General features: G+C 37.9%; 1 protein-coding gene across 17 annotated transcripts in view; it reads left to right on the top strand.

The window, feature by feature from the left end:
* Nucleotides 1-19,534, top strand: part of LOC122556420 (protocadherin beta-15-like) — a 200,098-nt gene that overhangs the window by 132,704 nt on the left and 47,860 nt on the right. For 15 of the 17 annotated variants that reach the window (XM_043703041.1, XM_043703039.1, XM_043703038.1 and 12 more), the window contains exons 2-3: nt 11,997-12,055; nt 17,547-17,776. In XM_043703041.1, coding sequence (XP_043558976.1) covers nt 11,997-12,055; nt 17,547-17,776 — 289 coding nt within the window. Of the gene's footprint in view, nt 1-125; nt 2,550-11,996; nt 12,056-17,546; nt 17,777-19,534 lie in introns of those variants that run through there. The other 2 variants (XM_043703051.1, XM_043703050.1) reach the window with 2 other exon arrangements.

Below are 19,534 nucleotides of genomic sequence, written 5' to 3'. Positions count from 1 at the left end.
TACAGAGAGATATTGGATAGCGAGTAGCAACGTTTTATATTCCCAACCTTTAGTGATTTTGGAAGAATTGGGAAGACTTATCAAAATTGCCCCGGAGAATGTATCTCAAGCTCAGGTATTATGGCTGTTTATTTTGGATTTTGAAAAATGATGCGTAATCATTGTATTCCAAGGAGTAAAGTGGGCAGCGCTGTGACGTGCTGAAGGGATTGAAATGCGTTGTGCTAGAAATGGGATTTTATAACATAAATTGGTTGTTAAGATGGCAACTACAGTTATTGTGTTTAGTGTTCTCCTGGAATCTGGTTTCTGGACAGATTCGGTATTCCATTCCTGAAGAATTGCAGCTGGGCGCCTTTGTTGGGGACATCGCAGCCGATTTGGGTTTAAATGTAAAGCAGCTCTCTACTAGGAATTTTCGGATTGTGTCCGGTCCCAGGATACAGTACTTCGGTGTGAATGTAGACAATGGGATTTTGGTAGTGCAGGAGAATATTGACCGAGAGCAGCTCTGTGGATCGAGCCTCGGTTGTACTTTGACGCTGGAGGCTGTGATCGAGGAGCCACTGAATGTGTATCACGTTGAGGTGGAGATTCTGGATATAAACGACAACGCTCCCCACTTTCCGAAGGGACAGCTCCGTTTGGAAATATCCGAGTTGGCAGTGCCTGGAATTCGCTTCCCACTGGAGCCGGCGTACGATCCCGATGTAGGCACCAACTCCTTGCAAAGCTATCAATTGGCTCCTAATCAGTATTTTAATTTGGATGTACAAACTCGCAGTGAGGACGCTAAACTTCCAGTTCTGGTGATGGAGCAACCTCTTGATAGAGAACAGCAGCCCACACTGCAGTTAGTGTTGACCGCCACTGACGGGGGCACCCCGCAGAGGTCTGGCACTGCACAGATTCTCATTCACGCACTGGATGCCAATGACAACGTGCCTGCCTTTAGCCAGTCCCTTTACCGTGCCAGTTTGATGGAAAACGTGCCCATAGGAACCTTGGTGATCAAAGTGAACGCCACTGATCCAGATGAAGGTTCCAATGGAGAAATTGTCTATTCCTTTGGTAGCCACGCTTCAGCTAAAGTGCGTGAATTGTTCAATGTGGACCACACAACTGGAGAGATTCGAGTGAAAGGACATCTCGATTTTGAATCAGCAAAGCAGTTGGAGATTAGTGTGCAAGCTGTGGACAAAGGTGCTTTGTCTGTACCCGTGCATTGCGATGTGATAGTGCAGGTTAATGATGTGAATGATAATGCACCTGAAGTAACGGTGACATCTTTGTCCAGTTCAGTTCCGGAAGATGCCATACCAGGGACTGTACTAGCTTTAATCAGTGTCACTGATTCGGACATGGGCGAGAATGGAAACACTCACTGCCAGATCCCAAAGAAGCTTCCTTTCGAATTGGATTCAACATTTAAGAACTATTACCGATTGGTCACCAAAGATTTACTCGATCGAGAAATGGTTTCTCAATATGACATCACCATTACCTGCAGGGATGAAGGTTCGCCCACACTCACCTCCAACAAAACCATTCAGCTAAAGGTTTCTGATGTAAACGACAGCCCGCCACGTTTCTCACAGACTTCATTCACCACCTATGTTACCGAGAACAACGTCATTGGCAGTTCCATCTACTCAGTACCAGCTTTTGATTCGGATTTAAATCAGAACTCCAGACTGTCCTATTCTATTTTACAGACACAAGTCGGTGACGACCCTGTGTCTAATTATGTCTCCATTAATTCAGACAGCGGTGTAATATCTGCCGAGCGTTCTTTTGACTACGAAGAATTGAAGAAGTTTCAAATCCAGGTCCAAGCAATAGATGCTGGTGTTCCTCCGCTGAGCAGTAATGTGGCAGTGTTCGTGGTCATTCTGGATCAAAATGATAATGCCCCGGTCATTATATCACCAATACCGGAATATGGGTCGACAGCAGTGGAGACAGTATCGAGATCAGCAGAGCCGGGTTACTTGGTGACCAAGGTATCAGCCACTGATGCGGATTCAGGTCCCAATGCAAGGCTCTCTTATCTACTGGCTCAGGCTACTGACCCTGGTCTTTTTACCATTGCTCCGGACACCGGAGAGATCTGGACAGTCCGCCGCATTACGGGGCAAGATGCAATCAGACAACGCTTGGTTGTCCTGGTAAAAGACGATGGGCTTCCCCCACTGACTGCCACTATCAACATCATCTTATCATTGGCGGACAGTGATGATGAAACCCTTTCTGAAGTCAGTAGTTTAACTGAAGATGCCAGGCTGCCCTCAGACCTGAGCCTATACTTAGTCATAGCTTTAGGGACGATCTCGTCCATTTTTCTAGTGATTTTGGTTATCCTGGCTGTTAAAGTCCACCGAAGTAGGAACGTTTTTCACCGTCACAGCTGCTCCCTGGATACGGGCTGCTGTTTGGGGTCAACGCATTCTCTCAATGGAATACAAAAGGCCAGCGTGAACCTTCAGATTCCCCCGAATTATGTTGAAGTGTTTGGCCGTGACCCACTGTCTCAGAACTTTTGTTACGAGGTATGTTCTACAAGGGATGCAGAGACAAGTGGCAGCACGTTTCCCAAAATTCAAACTCTTAATCGCGTTAGGCAGCCGTCTTAACGTGACCAATAGATATGATCAGGCTTCAAATGTTGTAAATGATGGGGTCACTTTCTTCAGTGACGTAAGGCACGCCATGCACAAAACCTGAAGACCCATCATTGGATTTGCGCATATCCTCAGAGTATTAGTTGTTCGTCCGGGTGTAGCACAGCTCCGTTACTCACCCGAAAGGGCAGTTCTCTGCACTTTTGTACTGATTTTTGCCCAAGTGCATATCATTTTGTAGCCTTTGGTTTCTCAAAAAATGTAAACATAATTTTGCAGATTGTTTTGCATTAGCTACGCATGGACTCGTTAAGAATCTGATGAGGCATGACAGGGTAAATTTGGAAAGAATGTTTCTTCACATTGGAGAATTTAGAATTCAGGGTCACTGTTTAACGGATGGCCCATTTTCAACAGAGGACTTTTTTAAAAATCTGACGAAGGATATGAGTCGTTGGAACTCTCTTCCTGATAAGGCAGAATCTTTAAATACTTTTAAGCAGAAGTAGATAGATTTTTGGTGAGCGAAGGTGTGAAAGTTAATTGGGAATGTCGGTTTGACGCTTTTAATGGATCAGCTATGATCTTATTCAACGGTGGCGTAAACTCCAGGAGCTTAATTGTCTACTTCACTTCCTTGTTTATATGTTCAAACGAATTAGGACAGTTCTAATTTTAGTGTTGCAGATGTTAGTGTCATATATAGAAGACCAATATAAATACAAGACAGGGGCAGAAAAGCTGACCTGTGCTTTAAGGAAGAACAATTTAAATTTTTAATTTCTAGGTGCCTAATGTGCATTTCATCCACTGACATATTTTAGATGCGTAGAACATTACACGCAGTGCAAGTCCTTCGGCCCTCGATGTTGCGTCAATCTGAGAAACCGATCTGAAGCCCAGCCAACCGACACTGTTCCGTTATCATCCAGACATTTATTTTTGTAGGTAGGGCATCCCACCCTTACTACACTGTGAGTAAAGAACCCACCTCTGATATCGGTCCTATATCTGTCATTGGGAGAACATTAACAAAGTATTGTTCCTGGCAGTTAAGGGACTGAGTATTATCAAACACAACTTGGAAAAAAAACATTTTGTGGTGGTAATTTTAATTTAAAGTTTAAAATTGGTTCAGCAAATGACGTCACCAAGACAAATGTGAAAGGTGTGTTTCTCTTCAAAACATTGGATGAGAAAACCAGTATGTCTTTATGTAGCTTATTTCATTGTTTATTTACAAGATGTGGGCATGGCTAGGCCAGCACTTATTTCCTATCGCTAACTGCCCATGATAAAGTAATCATAACTGCAGTATTCAAACCATTCACAGGGTTTAGGTGTACATACAGTGCTAAAATATAACCAAGATTCATTAAATGGATGTCAATAGGTCAACAAGTAATTAAATGTATTTGTAACAGACTTTCCTGAAATGAAAATGGATAGGGGGTTGGACAATAAGCAATAAAAGTCAAAAGAAATGGATTGGATTGTGGAACAGTGGTTAGAATGTCAAAAGGAGGATACCATGGATACTGGAAATCTTAATTGAAATCAAAAAATACTTAACAAATTTGTAGGTGTCTGTGGAGAGACCAGCAGTGTTATGTTGTTGCCCTTTTATCTGAATGCTCTTGGAAAGTATTGGGTGAATTTTAGTTCAGGTTTTAATTCTTCCACAAGTAAATAAGACATTTGAAATTGAAAGCATGGCTTATTTTTAAACACCTCCTAAAAGTTTGTTACTCAGAGGTCTCGTTTTGTTAGCTAAGAGGGGTGACCTCATCAAAGTTTCTAAAACCATGAAAGGCATTGATAAGGTGAATGAAAAGGGTCTTTTCCTGGGGTGGAGGAGTTCAAAACTAGGATACATTTTTTTTATGGTGAGAAGAGAAAGATTTAAAAAGGATATGAAGACCAACTTTTTGACACAGATTGGTTTGTGTATGGAATAAACTGCCAGAGGAAGATGCAGGTACAGTTACAATATTTAAAAGACATTTGGATAAATCCATGAACAATGAAAGGTTTGGAGGGACATAGGCCAAGTGAAGGCAGGTGGGACTAGTTTGGTTTGGGAACATAGTCAGCTTGGATTGGTCGGACGGAAGGGTCTGTATCCATGCTCCATGACTCTATGACTCAGTAAGTTTGGAGAGATATGTGGGCTCTATTTGTTCCTATTTGGGAATTCAGTTCTCTGCAAATATACCTGATATACCAGAAGGACTGAGTCAATATAGCTTGTTTTAGATTGGTTTATATGGTATGTTTGTAAAGAGGCTGCTCAGCATAGAGTGGTAACTTCTGACACCAAGAAGTCATGTTCAGTGAACTGTTTGGAGGATCAAGTTCTGTTAATGTTTGAAAAACCCTTCAGCAGCACAAACTTTATGGATCCTAAACTAACCTTACAATTTTGTGAGAAGTGCACACAACCGAAGAAGGACTTGTCTGTGTAAATGAAATATAATCACAGCTTTCAAAGAGATAAAAGTCATTCTGTGCTAGTGAAGTTTGCTGCATCAGAAGCAGATTTACCTGAAGTGTCTCATGTGAATGCAGTTGCCCGAGATTCTGGCAAACTAAGCAAAATTATTTCTAGTATTACACTGTTCTTGAAATTGAACTTAATTGTCATATACTGGTCAGCAAATGGACCTGTGTACTGTAGAACATTGTTTACTAATTTAATCAGGCTGCTGAAGATTTCAGGTATAAATGACAATCAAGTAAATTTTAAGCAGCTTTTATATGTTGTCTATAATTTTGGAAAATTGTATTAGCTTTATATGTTCAATGATGTTTCTAGTAGAATGTGTGTTCTGTTGCTTTATTCTGTAGATCAATTTATTGAGGGCAGTTTTACATATTTATGTCTCATGGCAAACTCATATAATGGGAACATTGACCCATTTCCTTCTTTTATTGAGAAGAATGATATATTGGAATCTTGTGCTGAGTGACAGTATATTCACATAATTTGGAGGAGCTGGTGTTGGACTGGGAAAGGACAAAGTTAAAAATCATACACCACCAGATTATAATCCAACAGGTTTATTTGGAAAAACTAGCTTTCAAAATGCTGCTTCTTCATCAGGTGGTTGTGGAGCAGGACCATAAGACATAGAATTTATTGCAAAAAGTTACAGTGTCATGCAGCTGAAATATATTAAACAAACTTCATTCAATCTTTCATCTTTTAGAATGGTTTTTCTAGTTTTAGTTCATTAATACGTAAATCCCAGAACTCCTTTTTAAGGCACATTCTCAAGATAACTTCAGATTTTCAACCAGTGTTTCATCTCAACTCAGACAATGAATTAAAGGTGTGAGGTTAAAGTCTGTCTGAGTCCCAATCTTGAGTCAGACTGGTTCTATTTCTAAAGTGGGATTTACAGAACCTTACATGGATTGACTGTAGGTTATGCATTTTTTGAGTAAAAATTATATTTTATTTTGTTATATTTTATTTTGCTCAAAAAATGCATAACCTACAGTCAATTCATCTAAGATTTTGTAAATCCCACTTTAGAAATAGAACCAGCCTGACTCAAGATTGGGTCACAGACAGACTTTAACCTCACACCTTTAATGCATTGTCTGAGCTGAGATGACACATTTTGTTAGAAAACCTGAAGTTATCTTGTGAATGTGACTTAAAAGGATTCTGGTATTTACATATTAATGAACCAAAACTAGCAAAACCATTCTAAAAGATGGAAGACTTAATCTAAGTTTGTTTAATATATTTCAGCTGCATGACACTGTAACTTTTTGCTATAAATTCTATGTCTTATGGTCCTGCTCCACAACTCCCTGATGAAGTAGCAGTGCTCAGAAAGCTAGTGCTTCCAAATAAACCTGTTGGACTATAACCTGGTGTTGTGTGATTTTTAACTATATTCACATAGTTTGACTTGTATTGCAAGGTATTCATATGCAGCGGAATTGATAATGGTTTTAGTTCCAAAACATTAGTTTCTTCTCAATTCCACTTGGAGCTATCTCATGCCTTCAAACAATCTTTTGGGTAGCTTTCATTGTTTGTGATTTTCTTTTCCAAACTGCTCAACATTGAACATTTAGATTAAAAGTCTACTCAAGTTCAGTTTAATTCAGTGGAGCTCTTTTTTGAGTATGAAGTGGTATAGATAAAGCTATTACTTTTTTACATGCTGATCTCAAACATTCAAGTCACAAATGAATATTTCACAACAAAATTGATCTGCATTCAGAGATTTGTCATTTTTGAAGGCTGGGATATTTTTGAGCGGTGCTCCACCATAGCTTATAGGTCTTCTTATCACACAGAAGATTGTTTAATATAACAGTGAATTTCATGCTTTCATCTCTACAACCATATATTGTAGTATATTGATAGTCAGCTCTTCTGGTTGGAGAAAAGTTTTTTTCCCATGTGGTTGACATCGATCTAAGGCCAATATCTTCTGCTAGATATCCAGAAGATTCAAATTATATTTTCAGTTCCACATTGTGCTTGTCCAGGGAAAATTGAGATCAAAGTAAGATGCTTTCAGGCATGAACTAAGTTCACTCATTAATTAAATCTTTAATGTCCACAGAAAGCTGCCTGCACATTTGGCAAGTGTTAAGGTTGCTTTTTGGCCATATTAGCAGTTATATTGCAAGTAAAATGATATTAAAATAAGGGGGACTACTCCCTGGAGAGGTACTCATAATACATGTTGTAAGTGATGCTGCAATACTGACAGTGTTCTATCAAAGCAAGGAGACAATATAAGTTATATTTAATTCAGAGAAGATGTCTCACACTCTTTTGAGTATGCACAATGCTGTCTAGCCAAAAGCCAATTTAATGACTTCAGGCAATCAGTTGAAAATTTTTAATGTTATGTTTGTCTTATAATATGAGAAAACCAATATTGTGTCTAATTCTGTCTCAATATTACACAGTGTCTGCAGACAGCATGCAGTTTTGTTGGGTTTCAGAGTATGTGTCATTCTTCCAGTGTAACTTTAATTTTTCTTTGCTTGATAACATCTTATAACTGCTATTCACAGCTCAGTACTACTATATAGTTTGTTTCAGTACAAAAACTCAAACCATACCAAATGCATGCAAACATCAGAACATAATTTGCGAGAAAAATGCTCATTAGAAATTTGATGAGATTTCTAAATATAGGGCCAGTACTCAGATCACTGGAGCATTAGATCAATTATTCAACTTCATATCATTTAGTTGATTTTTTTACCATTTTTTTCTCAAATAAATAACTGAGAAAGTTGCATCCTTTTTTGCTGTTTTGATGTTCTGAAGACTGTTGTGACACTAAACAGAAGTATATGCTGAATCGTGTATAAACTGATTAGTGTGTAAAGGAATACTAAAATCTTTCAGCATGCAGAAAATAATTATACTGAATACTGGAAGGATTTACAAGCTAAATCATTAGAATTGGGGTTCATTTTAAAGAAAAACCTCTGGTGATATCCTGCACAAATGGTTGCTAAGCAACAAATGTGTTGGATGGTCCAAAGTGCAGCAGTAAATCACAAATGTAACATTTTCAATGGATACAGAGCTTTTCCCCCTTAATGTTAGCCATTTTATGTTGTGGAAATAATTTAAACATATTTAATATGTGATTTTATTTCATTTGATTGAATGACGGTGGGTTTTGTTCCCTTGGTGTGACATATTAAGTGCAACTAAATCCCCAGTCAAAGGAATCTTCATCATTGTTAATAAATTATATATATTTGTGTTTTTATTTACATAACTGTAAAATATGTTAAATAACTCTGTTACAAATTTCTCTAAATTGTGTTGAGGTAGAAATGCTACCAGCATTTTCCCAAGGTAGCCCCCATTTTAGAACTGCAGCCTTATTGTGTACTGCAGAGGCAGCTTTGCACCTGGGGTTTATTTGACACTTTACTGAACCAAAGTGAGAGCCCCGGAAGGATTCTCAGCTAAGTCAGACCTTCAAATATGATTTATGACCAGAGGTTAACATTGGGGAATAGGTGTTTTAGTTTCACACAAACATCAAACATGAATGGTGTCAGTGTACCATTTGTATATGTAGATATACAGCATACTTACTGCGACAACAAAGCTGGTTGTTTAACTCCTAAGCTATAGATCTCAAACTATAGTATGAGAATAACATTCAAAGCAGAGAGAAAGTTAGGGCTGCAGATGCTGGAGATCAGAGCTGAAAATGTGTTGCTGGAAAAGCACAGCAGGTCAGGCAGCATCCAAGGAACAGGAGAATCGACGTTTCGGGCATAAGCCCTTCTTCAGGCTTCCTGAAGAAGGGCTTATGCCCGAACCGTCGATTCTCCTGTTCCTTGGATGCTGCCTGACCTGCTGCGCTTTTCCAGCAACACATTTTCAGCTAACATTCAAAGCACACAGTTGAATAACAGAATGTCTGGTCCTTTGTGCAATGATAACATGAATCAGCTGTTGGTCTCTTTCTATCTTATACTGGAAGCTGCCAATGTTTAATCAGAAATCTACAGTTTACTATAAAGTTTGCCATGCTGCTAGCCAATTCCTTATCCATTTGTCCTAGTGATGAACAAGCATTTTTCTGAAACTAATTTTCTATTTTTAAATTTAAATACTTCTGATGATAGTGGGTCTAAATTAAGAAAATGCTTATTTTAGCACAATAATCAATAATCCATTTAAATATTGCATTTAAAGTTGTAACTCATTGTCAACATTGCATTATCCATATTAAGTCCACTTAAATTTGGTCCATTTTCTCTTCTTAATTAATAAGAAGGCAGCAGTAATTAGTCACGAAAATAAAAGAAAAATAATGCACATGCAGATGATATGAAATAAAATGAAGTGGGAGAAACTCAGCATATCTGGAAATAGCAACAGAATTAACATTTCAAATCCAGATTACTTTTTCTTGGTTCCAAAGTAATTATATTGCATGCAAATTATCAATTCAGTTTTTTAGTTACTGACTTTCTCTACCATTTTATATTTTAATTGTAGAATTAATTAGTGACCGGTTTGAAAGATTGTCTGGTGTTGAACAATTTAGATGCATCAATAATCATCCATCTCTGCCAATAGAAACAGAAGAAGGTTTAGGGGCAACATGATGGCTCAGTGGTTAGCATTGCTAATGCACAGCACCAGGACTTGTGTTCAATGCCACCCTGACATGACTGTCAGTGTGGAGCTTGCACGTTCTCCAAGTGTCTGCGTGGGTTTCCTTCAGGTACTCCGGTTTTCTTGCATAGTCCAAGGGTGTGCAGTTTAGGCGATTAGTCATGCTAAATTACCCATAGTGTCCAGAGATGTGCAGGCTAAGTGGATTAACTGTGGGAAATGCAAGGTTATGGGGATAGGGGAGGGGGTGTGGGTCTGGCTTGGATACTGTTCAGAGGGTCACTATGGATTTAATGGGTTGAATGGCCAGCTTCCACACTGTAGGGATTCTTTAATTCGAGTTCACTAAATTTGCACACAACCAGCTCACAATTGCTATCAATGGTGACCCCAATCTAGAAACTGAGACATGTGCATCTCCTTTTAAGTTTCACATCATTGTGAAGATAAAATATGGTTCTACATGGCTGTATTCAGTAATAAAACACATTACAACTCTGTCCTTTTGCTTTAGAAAATCCAGCTCATGAGTAAACATTCCACTGGTGACATCCCCAATCAAGAAGTCATAGGGTCATACAGCATGGAAACAGATTTATTCTACCATTTGCTAAAAAGTTAAATCGAAAATGAGCATATAATCAAATTTCCTTAATTCAGGAAAAACCTGATTTTTTAATGGTATTAGATATAAAGGATGATGAGCCTATATGAAACTCCAGTGAGTCTTCAGAATATTTTGTGTAGTAATGGATGTTGCAAGGAGAATGCATAAAACTGAGCTTCTATCTCACCACCAGGTTATGTTGTCTTTTTGTCTTTTGTTCCCAGAATTTTGAAATAGTCACACTTTTACTTTGGAAAGATGAGAGTCCTTTCTTTTTCTAAATTCTAACACACCATGCTTCATGGTGAACACAGTTTATAGGCCAGTATCATGTTACACACAAACCTAAGTGTCAGATGCAACTGTGAATATGACTTACAGATACAATTTAGATTAGATTACTTACAGTGTGGAAACAGGCCCTTCGGCCCAACAAGTCCACACCGACCCGCCGAAGCGCAACCCACCCACACCCCTACATCCACCCCTTTAACCTAACACTACGGGCAATTTAGCATGGCCAATTCACCTGACCCGCACATCTTTGGACTGTGGGAGGAAACCGGAGCACCCGGAGGAAACCCACGCAGACACGGGGAGAATGTGCAAACTCCACACAGTCAGTCGCCTGAGTCGGGAATTGAACCCGGGTCTACAGGCGCTGTGAGGCAGCAGTGCTAACAACTGGGCCACCGTGCCGCCCACAAATTTGTTCTCGGCTAATTAGTTATTTAACCATACTGCAGTATCATATGGAGATATTACAGAAAAAGTTTGGACATGCAGATTTTTTGATTGAAGTAATATTGATTGCAGGACAGTATGATTTCACTGTTTAGAATGCTGAATGAATAGGACAAGGTATGTCAATAGTTGAGGGTGAAGAATAATTTGAAGCCATTATAGAAGACTTAAGGTAAAAGATTTGGAATAGAGCTCAAGATAACATTTTTTGTTTTATGAAGATTAATGAGACTGTAGGGTTTATTCATATTAGTTAGTGAGGCAGAAACAAGGTTTATTATTGACTCTTCAAGTGGGCTTTTTAACAGTCACATCAGTATCAAACTGTGGCTCAACTGCACATTAGACAGGAGCCAGACCAGTGGAGCTACTTATCCAGGAGGCAATTTCCTAATTGACTGTCTGTACCCTTGCCTTCATATTAAAGAAAGGAGGCAGTGTGGCTGACCTAATCACAAGAATGTCAGCTCCAGAGCCATGCAGCTCAAATGGGAGGTTAGCCCCTGCCTCCACAGTAATCACCATGGGGTGAGGAAAATGCAGCCCAATGTTCAAGAGCAAACTGGATAGGTGAATAAAGAACAATATAGCTACATTGCAGCACTATACTTCTATGATAGAAAATAATTCAGATCCTTGTTCCAAAATCAATGTAGCTATATTTTTGTATTGACTAGGCTAAATTACCTGTTCCTGTGGTGTAACTTCTATTTATTTCTATGTTTACATTGAGGAATTTCTTTTTAAAGTTCTCATTAGTACCCAGGAAATGCTTTGAGCAAAAAGAACAGCTTTTTGATTTTCCTTCCTCTTTTTCAATGGGGTTAAAGTTGTAGATAACATTTAAACTTGTCTACATGTCATGCATATTAACCAGAACTTTTTTTTGTAGGTAAAGCAACCGAATGCTGACTGGCGTTTCTCACAGACTCACAGAGCTGAACTAAACAGGTACTTGTAAATCTTCTTTTGATCTCCTGGGGTTTACTTCAGCCCAGAATTCGTGGTTGTGGACATTGTACAGCAATTGGCAAATGGACTACATTGAACACATTTCATGAACTTGACTTTAATGTTTTTGTAAACATTGGTGATTCCTTCAGAACATTTAGCTGCTTTCTTATAATATCAACAATTCACTCTTTTCCACCTAGTTGTGCAATATGTGAAAGTAATAATGTGAAATGGGGTACCCATCCATTTAAACCTAAATTAGCTAGCATTTGATTCAATATTTTTATGCTGAGTGTTTCATTATAGCATGGATACAACAATAGTTCTAAGGATAAAAAGAATGTTTGCATGTTATCCTATAGCTACTGACAGAAAGGGCATTTGTGAATGTCAGCTGTAGGCAACATTGTAATTAACTTTGAAGTTTTTTGATTGCTGAATAGTTTGTCATTGCTTGCTTTCTAGGTTTGCATGTGAAGTAATGTAACAGGGAAAGGGAATATTTTGTAAGTGACAAAAATAATTTTTTTTAGGGAAAAAGTAGCTGAGGGGAAGTTTAGTTGTTAAGAGGAGCTTAAATAGAATGGATAGGAAGGATTCATTTCGACTAATAGAGAGGTTAATCATCTGGCAGAATTGATTTTTTAAATTAGTAAAAGGTGAGGGGAGGTGAGTCTGAAACTCACTGCTTGAAAGGGTACTACAAGGCAGAAATCCAGGAATCACTTCAAAAGATTTAGAAGTGCATTGAAAGTGTTTGACTTTGCAGGGCTATAGTTCATGTGCTGCAAAGTGCAATCAAGTTATCTGTCCATCAGGCTTGTGCCATTTGATAAAAAGAGTTAACCAGATAGAATAGAATGAAATCAAAAGTCATTAAATATTTTTAAGCCATGGATTCTTGTTAGACAAAAACATTGAAGGATATCAAGGATAGATGAGAATATGCAATTCATTAACCAAAAAGCTCAGCTATGATATTATTGAATTATCAAGCAGGCATGAAGGGCCAAAAGGAATATGACTGCTAATAATTATAAATAGTTTTTAATGCCCTGCTCTTTCCTCATGATATATTTTCTTCTTTTCAAGCATCCAGCTAATTCCCTTTTCAAAGTATTGAATCTGTGTCAACCACCCAGTATTTTCCAGGTCATAGCAACTACTGTGTGAAAAAAGCTCTTTCTCCACTCTTTAGTTCTTATGCCAAATCCTAAAACTGTGCTGTCTGTTACTGACCCTTCTGTCAGTGGGAACAGTTTCTCCTCACACATTATTAAAACTCTTAATTATTTTGCACATCTCCATTAAATTTTCTCTAACCTTCTCTGCTCAAATTAGAACAATCACAAATTCTCCAGTTTCTCCATTAAACTGAAGTCCCGCATTACTAATATTAATCTAAGTCCCTTATTTGTGACCTTATTCAGGTATGGAGGATGGATCTGCAAATGAGAAAACAGTATATGCCAAATTTGCTTTAAAATATATTGTAAAAGCAAAGTAAAAACTAATGTCAGAAAATTCTGGTACTTAGGTGTTTCATATAAAGAGTAATCAATGTGTGGAAGACACTCCTAATAGAATGGTGGAGGAGTGAACATTGGAAATATTTAAACAATCAATGCAACACTATGGTGAGATTGCAATAAAAGATCACTCTAAATGGAGAAGGAATTAAGATGGGTTTAATAGTTCTGCACATGAAAACGAATTGCTCTGAAACTATAATCACATTGTCTTGTGCATTAAATGAAAAGAAATTGAACTACAAAATAAAACAGCACTAATCAAAATGTTCCCACAGTAACAAAGCGACAATTCAAAATAGGCATTTTCCCATGCACAGTTATTGTAACTGGAACTTATTGCACTTTACCAGATTTGAATGTCAGCTGGCTTATAAATAAGTAGAAGAAAACTCTGGAATCTGATTCTCACGTTAGTCGGCATTTTTAAAATATTCATTCATGGGATGAGAGCGGCACTGGTTAGGCCAACGTTTACTGCCCATCCCTGAGTGCAGTTAAAGGTCTGGAGTCAAATGAAGGCCAGACCAGGGTAGTAGTTTTCTTTCCTAAAAGATATTACTGAACTAAATGAGCTTTTCCTGACAATTGAAAATGGTTGCATGGGTCATCAGTAGACTCTTAATCCCACATTTTTATTGAATTCAAATTCTACTATCTGTTGCGGCAGGATTTGAACCTGTGCCTCCAAACATTACCTGGATCTCTGGATTAACAATCTTGCAATAATACCATGAGTTCAGCGCCTCCCCTTGTAGATCAGTTTTTTTTTTGTTCATTCATGGGATGTTGACATTGCTGGCTAGGCCAGTATTTATTGACCATCACCAGTCACCCTGAAACTAAATGGCTTCCGAGGCCATTTCAGAGGGAAGTTAAGAGTTAAACACTGAAAACACATGTCAGCCCAAACAGGTACAATGACAGTTTTCCATCCCTAAAGGAAGCAGTGGGGCTTTTACGATAATAGTTTCATGGTCATCATTTGACCTTTAATTTTTTTTAAAAACGATGAAATCAAACTCCACCATCTGCAGTGGTGGGATCCAAACATTACCTGGGACTGCAGATTACTTGTCCACCAACAGTATCACCAACCTGCACAAAGGAATATGTGAAAATATTGTTCACAGTTGGAGTAACCAATACTCAACAGTCTTACTCTCTTTTCCAATTTCTCCAAGGATATCCGAGATCTCCCGCCTCTTCCCAACTGTGCACAAATCATAATATAAATATGTTAGAAAGTCCATAATCTGATGGCACTTTCAGTTATGTTGGGTATTCTGAAAAAAAAAATTAACTGGTCTGCCTGCTATTTACATTGGCTATAGGCAAATTTCAATTTCCACTTCAAATGTACTTTTAAAAGCCAGTAAGATTACTTGGTCTTCAATGAGAAGATTGTTATCTGGTAAAATTGGATATTTCCACTGATTGTGTCTGTTAATAAAAACAGACCAAGAAGTGTAGAACAAAAGAAAAACATTTCCTACATAGAGCCACAGTTATAAAGTGATAATTTTTCAATGAGCACTGCTTACAATTTAAAACTGTTTGATCTGTAAGCAAATTGTTCAGACATAGCAAAGTTCTAAAAATCTTTACTATATAAATATTTATGTGTTCTATCATTACTTCTCCTGAATAGTTCAGCAGCACTGAGTAAATTATGTTATGAATGAATTTACTGTTCCTTTTTTTGGAGAAGTTTGTTTGCTGATATTCACCATTTAGGCTGATACATTTGCCATTTACTTAAATCAGGGAAGTCACCTCTGACCTGTTGAAACCATAGTGCCCAATGCGTAGGGATAGTACATGAGGTGAAAAGAAATGGTGAAATCTCAATCTCTCCTCAAATGTTCTTCACATTTTTCTTTGGATTTGTTCACTAATGCTCAGGTTCAAGCTGTACAGACACCTCCCATTTAGCCAAGTTGACTATATTCACATACTGTAAAAGCTTTCCACTGTGCACTGAAAGATTAATTCATTGAATCACAGAATTATTTAGCTTATCATATCTGCTCCAACTCCTCAAAGTCGCAGTGTATTCCTGACAGTCTCTTGATCTTTCATCATAGCCCACAAATTTTATTTTTAAACACATATTAAACTTCATTTTGAAAGTTACGTTGAAACAGCTTCTGCCACCTTTCAAACATATTGAAAATCATCAAAACCCACTATTTAAAAAAAATTCTCCTCAGCTTACGTTTAGCTCTTAATTATCTAAATTTGTAGCTTTTGGATGCTTAGCCTGCAGAAATTGCAAGTATTTTCTCCTTCCTTTCTCTATAAAAACCTTCATGACTTAGAGCATCTTTGTCAAATTTTCTCTTAGTTCTCCCTGTGTTAAGAACAGTTCCAGGTTCTCTAGTCTCTCCGTGTACCTGAAACCTCTCTGTGGTATCACTCCAGTGAATATTTTCTGTATCCTCTCCATGTTCTCCCAAAGATGTGGTTTCAAGAACTGTACACGAAACACCAGTTGAAGATTAGTGTGGTGACTAGTGATTTAGAAACCTTAAGTAAAAAATCCTTGCTTTAGTATTTTATTCCTTTATTGAGAAATCCTAAATTCTCATCTGCTTTGTCAATTGTTCTGCTGCCTACAAATGTTAGGGCATTACAAAAACAGAATCACAGACTTGTTAAAATGGAGGCCATTCAGCCCATCATGTCTGCACCGGCTCTCTGAACATTTTCCATTAGTACCATTCTCCTGCCTTTTCCCAGTAACATTGTACATTCTTTATATTTAAATAACATGTAACACCTAAGTTGAAATTCCCTCCATCACCCTTTAAACATTCATAATGTTTCTTCACAAATTTTTGAAGTTCAATTGGAAACTTGCCCCATCTTAAAAAAAGAAGCTTGCATTTATATAGTGGCTTTAATGTAACAAAATGTTCCATAGCTCTGCTAAACTAGCTCTGCCCAATCCTAAAACTAACCCTATCGCAAAAGAATGCCATCAAAGAAAATAAAACACCTAGATGCAAAGACAGAGACAGATATGTGACCAAAGATTTGTGAGAGTTTTAGGAAGTGTATTAAAGGAAGAGAGAGTGGGTCCAAGCACCTCAAGAGATGGACACCAATGGTGAGGCACTAGAAAAGCAGTGCCCTTAGGAAAAGCACAGAGGAATTTGGGGAAGAGAATGCAATCCAAAAATAGGGAAAAATTAGGAAGTCTTGCTAATACTATACAAGGCACTAAATAGACCACTGCTGGAATACTGTGAACAGTTTTACTGTCTTTACCTAAGGAAAGATATACTGCCAAAAAGGCAATCCCAAAAAAGTTTACTATGTTCATCATGGGTCTGGAGGAATTTTCTTATGAAGAGAGATAGTGTAGTTTGGGCTTGTACTCATTGTAGATTAGAAGAGTGAGATGAGACCTTTTTGAAACATATAAGAATCTTAGAGGGCAAGACTGGGCAGATGCTGAGAGGTTGCTTTTTTCACTTTTGAGAAAGCCTAGGATGACACAGCATAATTTCAGATTAAGGGAATCATCCATTTAAGGTAGAGATGGGGAGGATATTCTTCTCTCAGAGAGAAGTGAATCTGAGGAACCACTACCACAGAGGATTATTAGGTCTGTTCATGAATTATCTTCAACACTGAGATAGACAGTTTTTTTTAATCAGCAAGAGAATCAAGAGTATGGGGAAAAGGCAGGAAAGTGGAGTCAAGGATTATCAGATCCGCTGTGATCACTTTGAATGTTGGAGCAAATCCAATGGGTTGAATAGTCTATTTCTGTTGCTACATCTTATGATCTTATGATTTAAAGCTAGTGAAAGAAGTTCCTTGATTTGAACAGACAGCATAAGTCACAGTAGAAATTCCCATTTCAGGTCTGCTCAGACTCTGGTTGATCATCTGCAACTTTCATACCCATGTCTGTATGTTCAGTGACTGTGTCCCTGTTGTTTCTGCAGTTCCCAATATCGGGAGGAGGAAGGAGTACAGCGTGATATACAGCGTGAAGTTCAGCGTGAGGTGCAGTGCGATGTCCAGTGTGAAGCACCTCGTGATGTCCAGTGCAATGTGCCCCATAACATTCAACATGAGGTTCAGCGTGACGTTCCTTGTGAAGTGCAGCGAGTGGTTGAGAATGAACCTAGTGGAGCAAGGAAACCAGCATGTGCAAGGCCTGTAGCCATCCCTGGTCAGTGCTGGACAAAAAGCAACATACATGTTGAAGACTAATGTTCAGATAGGTCAAAGTATCTTTTCTCAATGCTTTTCCTTTTTACAGTGTGACAGAATTATGTGATTTTAGCAGACTTGCCATGATTGTGTAGAACATAGAGAAATGAGCAATTATTTAACCAGTGCTAGACATAACCAAAGTGGAAATCACACTATGTGAACATTAGCATAAAAACACAAACAATTTTCATAAAATGATTTTTTTTCACTGTCTTAACAAATGCTAGAACATTTAAGATAAACTATTAGTGTTCAGTTAATATAGGTAAAGCAATAGTTTACATTCATTTTTCAATGACTTTATTTCAAGGCTGTTATGAATAAGGAAAATGAATTCATGTGGATTGTGAAAAAAGCTCCAGCAAACAGAAGTTGAGAAAGAGAATGAAAATTGAGAACATTTGGAGCATTTTGTGGAAAACTTAGTGAAAATATAATTTTAAAGTGAACAATTTTGATGTCAGGCTTCATAACCTAGAAGTTTTCCAGGCGCTTGTAACTTCTATATGCAGATTGCATGATCATGTGTTCAACTGGCCTAAGTTGCCATTGTCATTTTAGTATTAAAGTCCTTGAAATGGTAAAGGAGATTGAAATCATTGTCAGCAATATTAGTAATGGAATTAGTACTGTGTTCGTGCAAGATGAACAGATTAATAAATGCATTGCAAATTCTGCTGTTGTCAACTGCACCACCAAAATCTGAAAATGTGTATTGTTAGTAAGTGTTCAAGAAATATTCGAAGGAAGATATGGCCCAAACAAAACACAAAATATACTTTGAGCCTTAGAGTTGGTGAGCTACTAAGGTACAAATATTAACTTCCATTATATCAACTTTCTCTATCTCTGTTTGAGGGAAATCAGTGCAGAATAACCTCTTTTAAACTAGTTATTGTCATTTCTCAAATATTATTAAATGTTTTTAACATTTGTGCACTGGTATCTCACTGCAAGAGCCTTTATTTCCTTGATTAAGTGGTTTGATCTGACTAAAAAATGAGCAGGATGTAAGGTGTCTGGATTTCTTCCAAATGTTCTTGCCCCTTGATTAATAAGAGGAGAACAGAAACATAAAGGCATTTTGTTAGTAACTTTAAAAATCACTGTCTGCAAAGATATATTCACTCAATACTGTCCAAATAGAACAGGGATTAAGTTAATCAACTTTTGTGCGCTATATTTAGAAACAAATGAGAACACAATGAACTCCAGAGTAAGTTAGGATTACAGGATCCTGAAAGCACAAAGTAGAAAAACATGTATTTCCACATCTGGAGATTGGTTGGAACTTCAGATGGAACAATTTAGGGGCCAAGTAAGGGTGTTCACTTTCTGCAGGAAGTCATATAAACTATATAACGTTTGTTACTGAAATCCCTGTCAGACACATTTCTGCTTGCTAGTAGTGAGTAGGGATAAAAGCTGGCATTATTGTCATTCGTAAGTGGTATTTCATTTTATTACCAGGTTATAGTACAACAGGTTTATTTGGAAGCACTTGCTTTTGGACTGCTGCTCCTTCATCAGGTGGTTGTGGAGTGTCCACAACCACCTGATGAAGAAGCAGCTCTCCGAAAGCTAGTGCTTCCAAATAAACCTATTGGATTATAACCTGGTGTTTAGATTAGAGTGGTGCTGGAAAAGCACAGCAGGTCAGGAAGTATCCAAGGAGCAGGAAAATCGACGTTTCGGGCAAAAGCCCTTCATCAGG

The sequence above is a fragment of the Chiloscyllium plagiosum genome, chromosome 14 (assembly GCF_004010195.1).
Source record: "Chiloscyllium plagiosum isolate BGI_BamShark_2017 chromosome 14, ASM401019v2, whole genome shotgun sequence".
NCBI lineage: Eukaryota > Metazoa > Chordata > Chondrichthyes > Orectolobiformes > Hemiscylliidae > Chiloscyllium > Chiloscyllium plagiosum.
The sequence above is the reverse complement of the archived record's forward strand: the minus strand, read 5'-3'. Positions and strand labels throughout refer to the sequence as shown.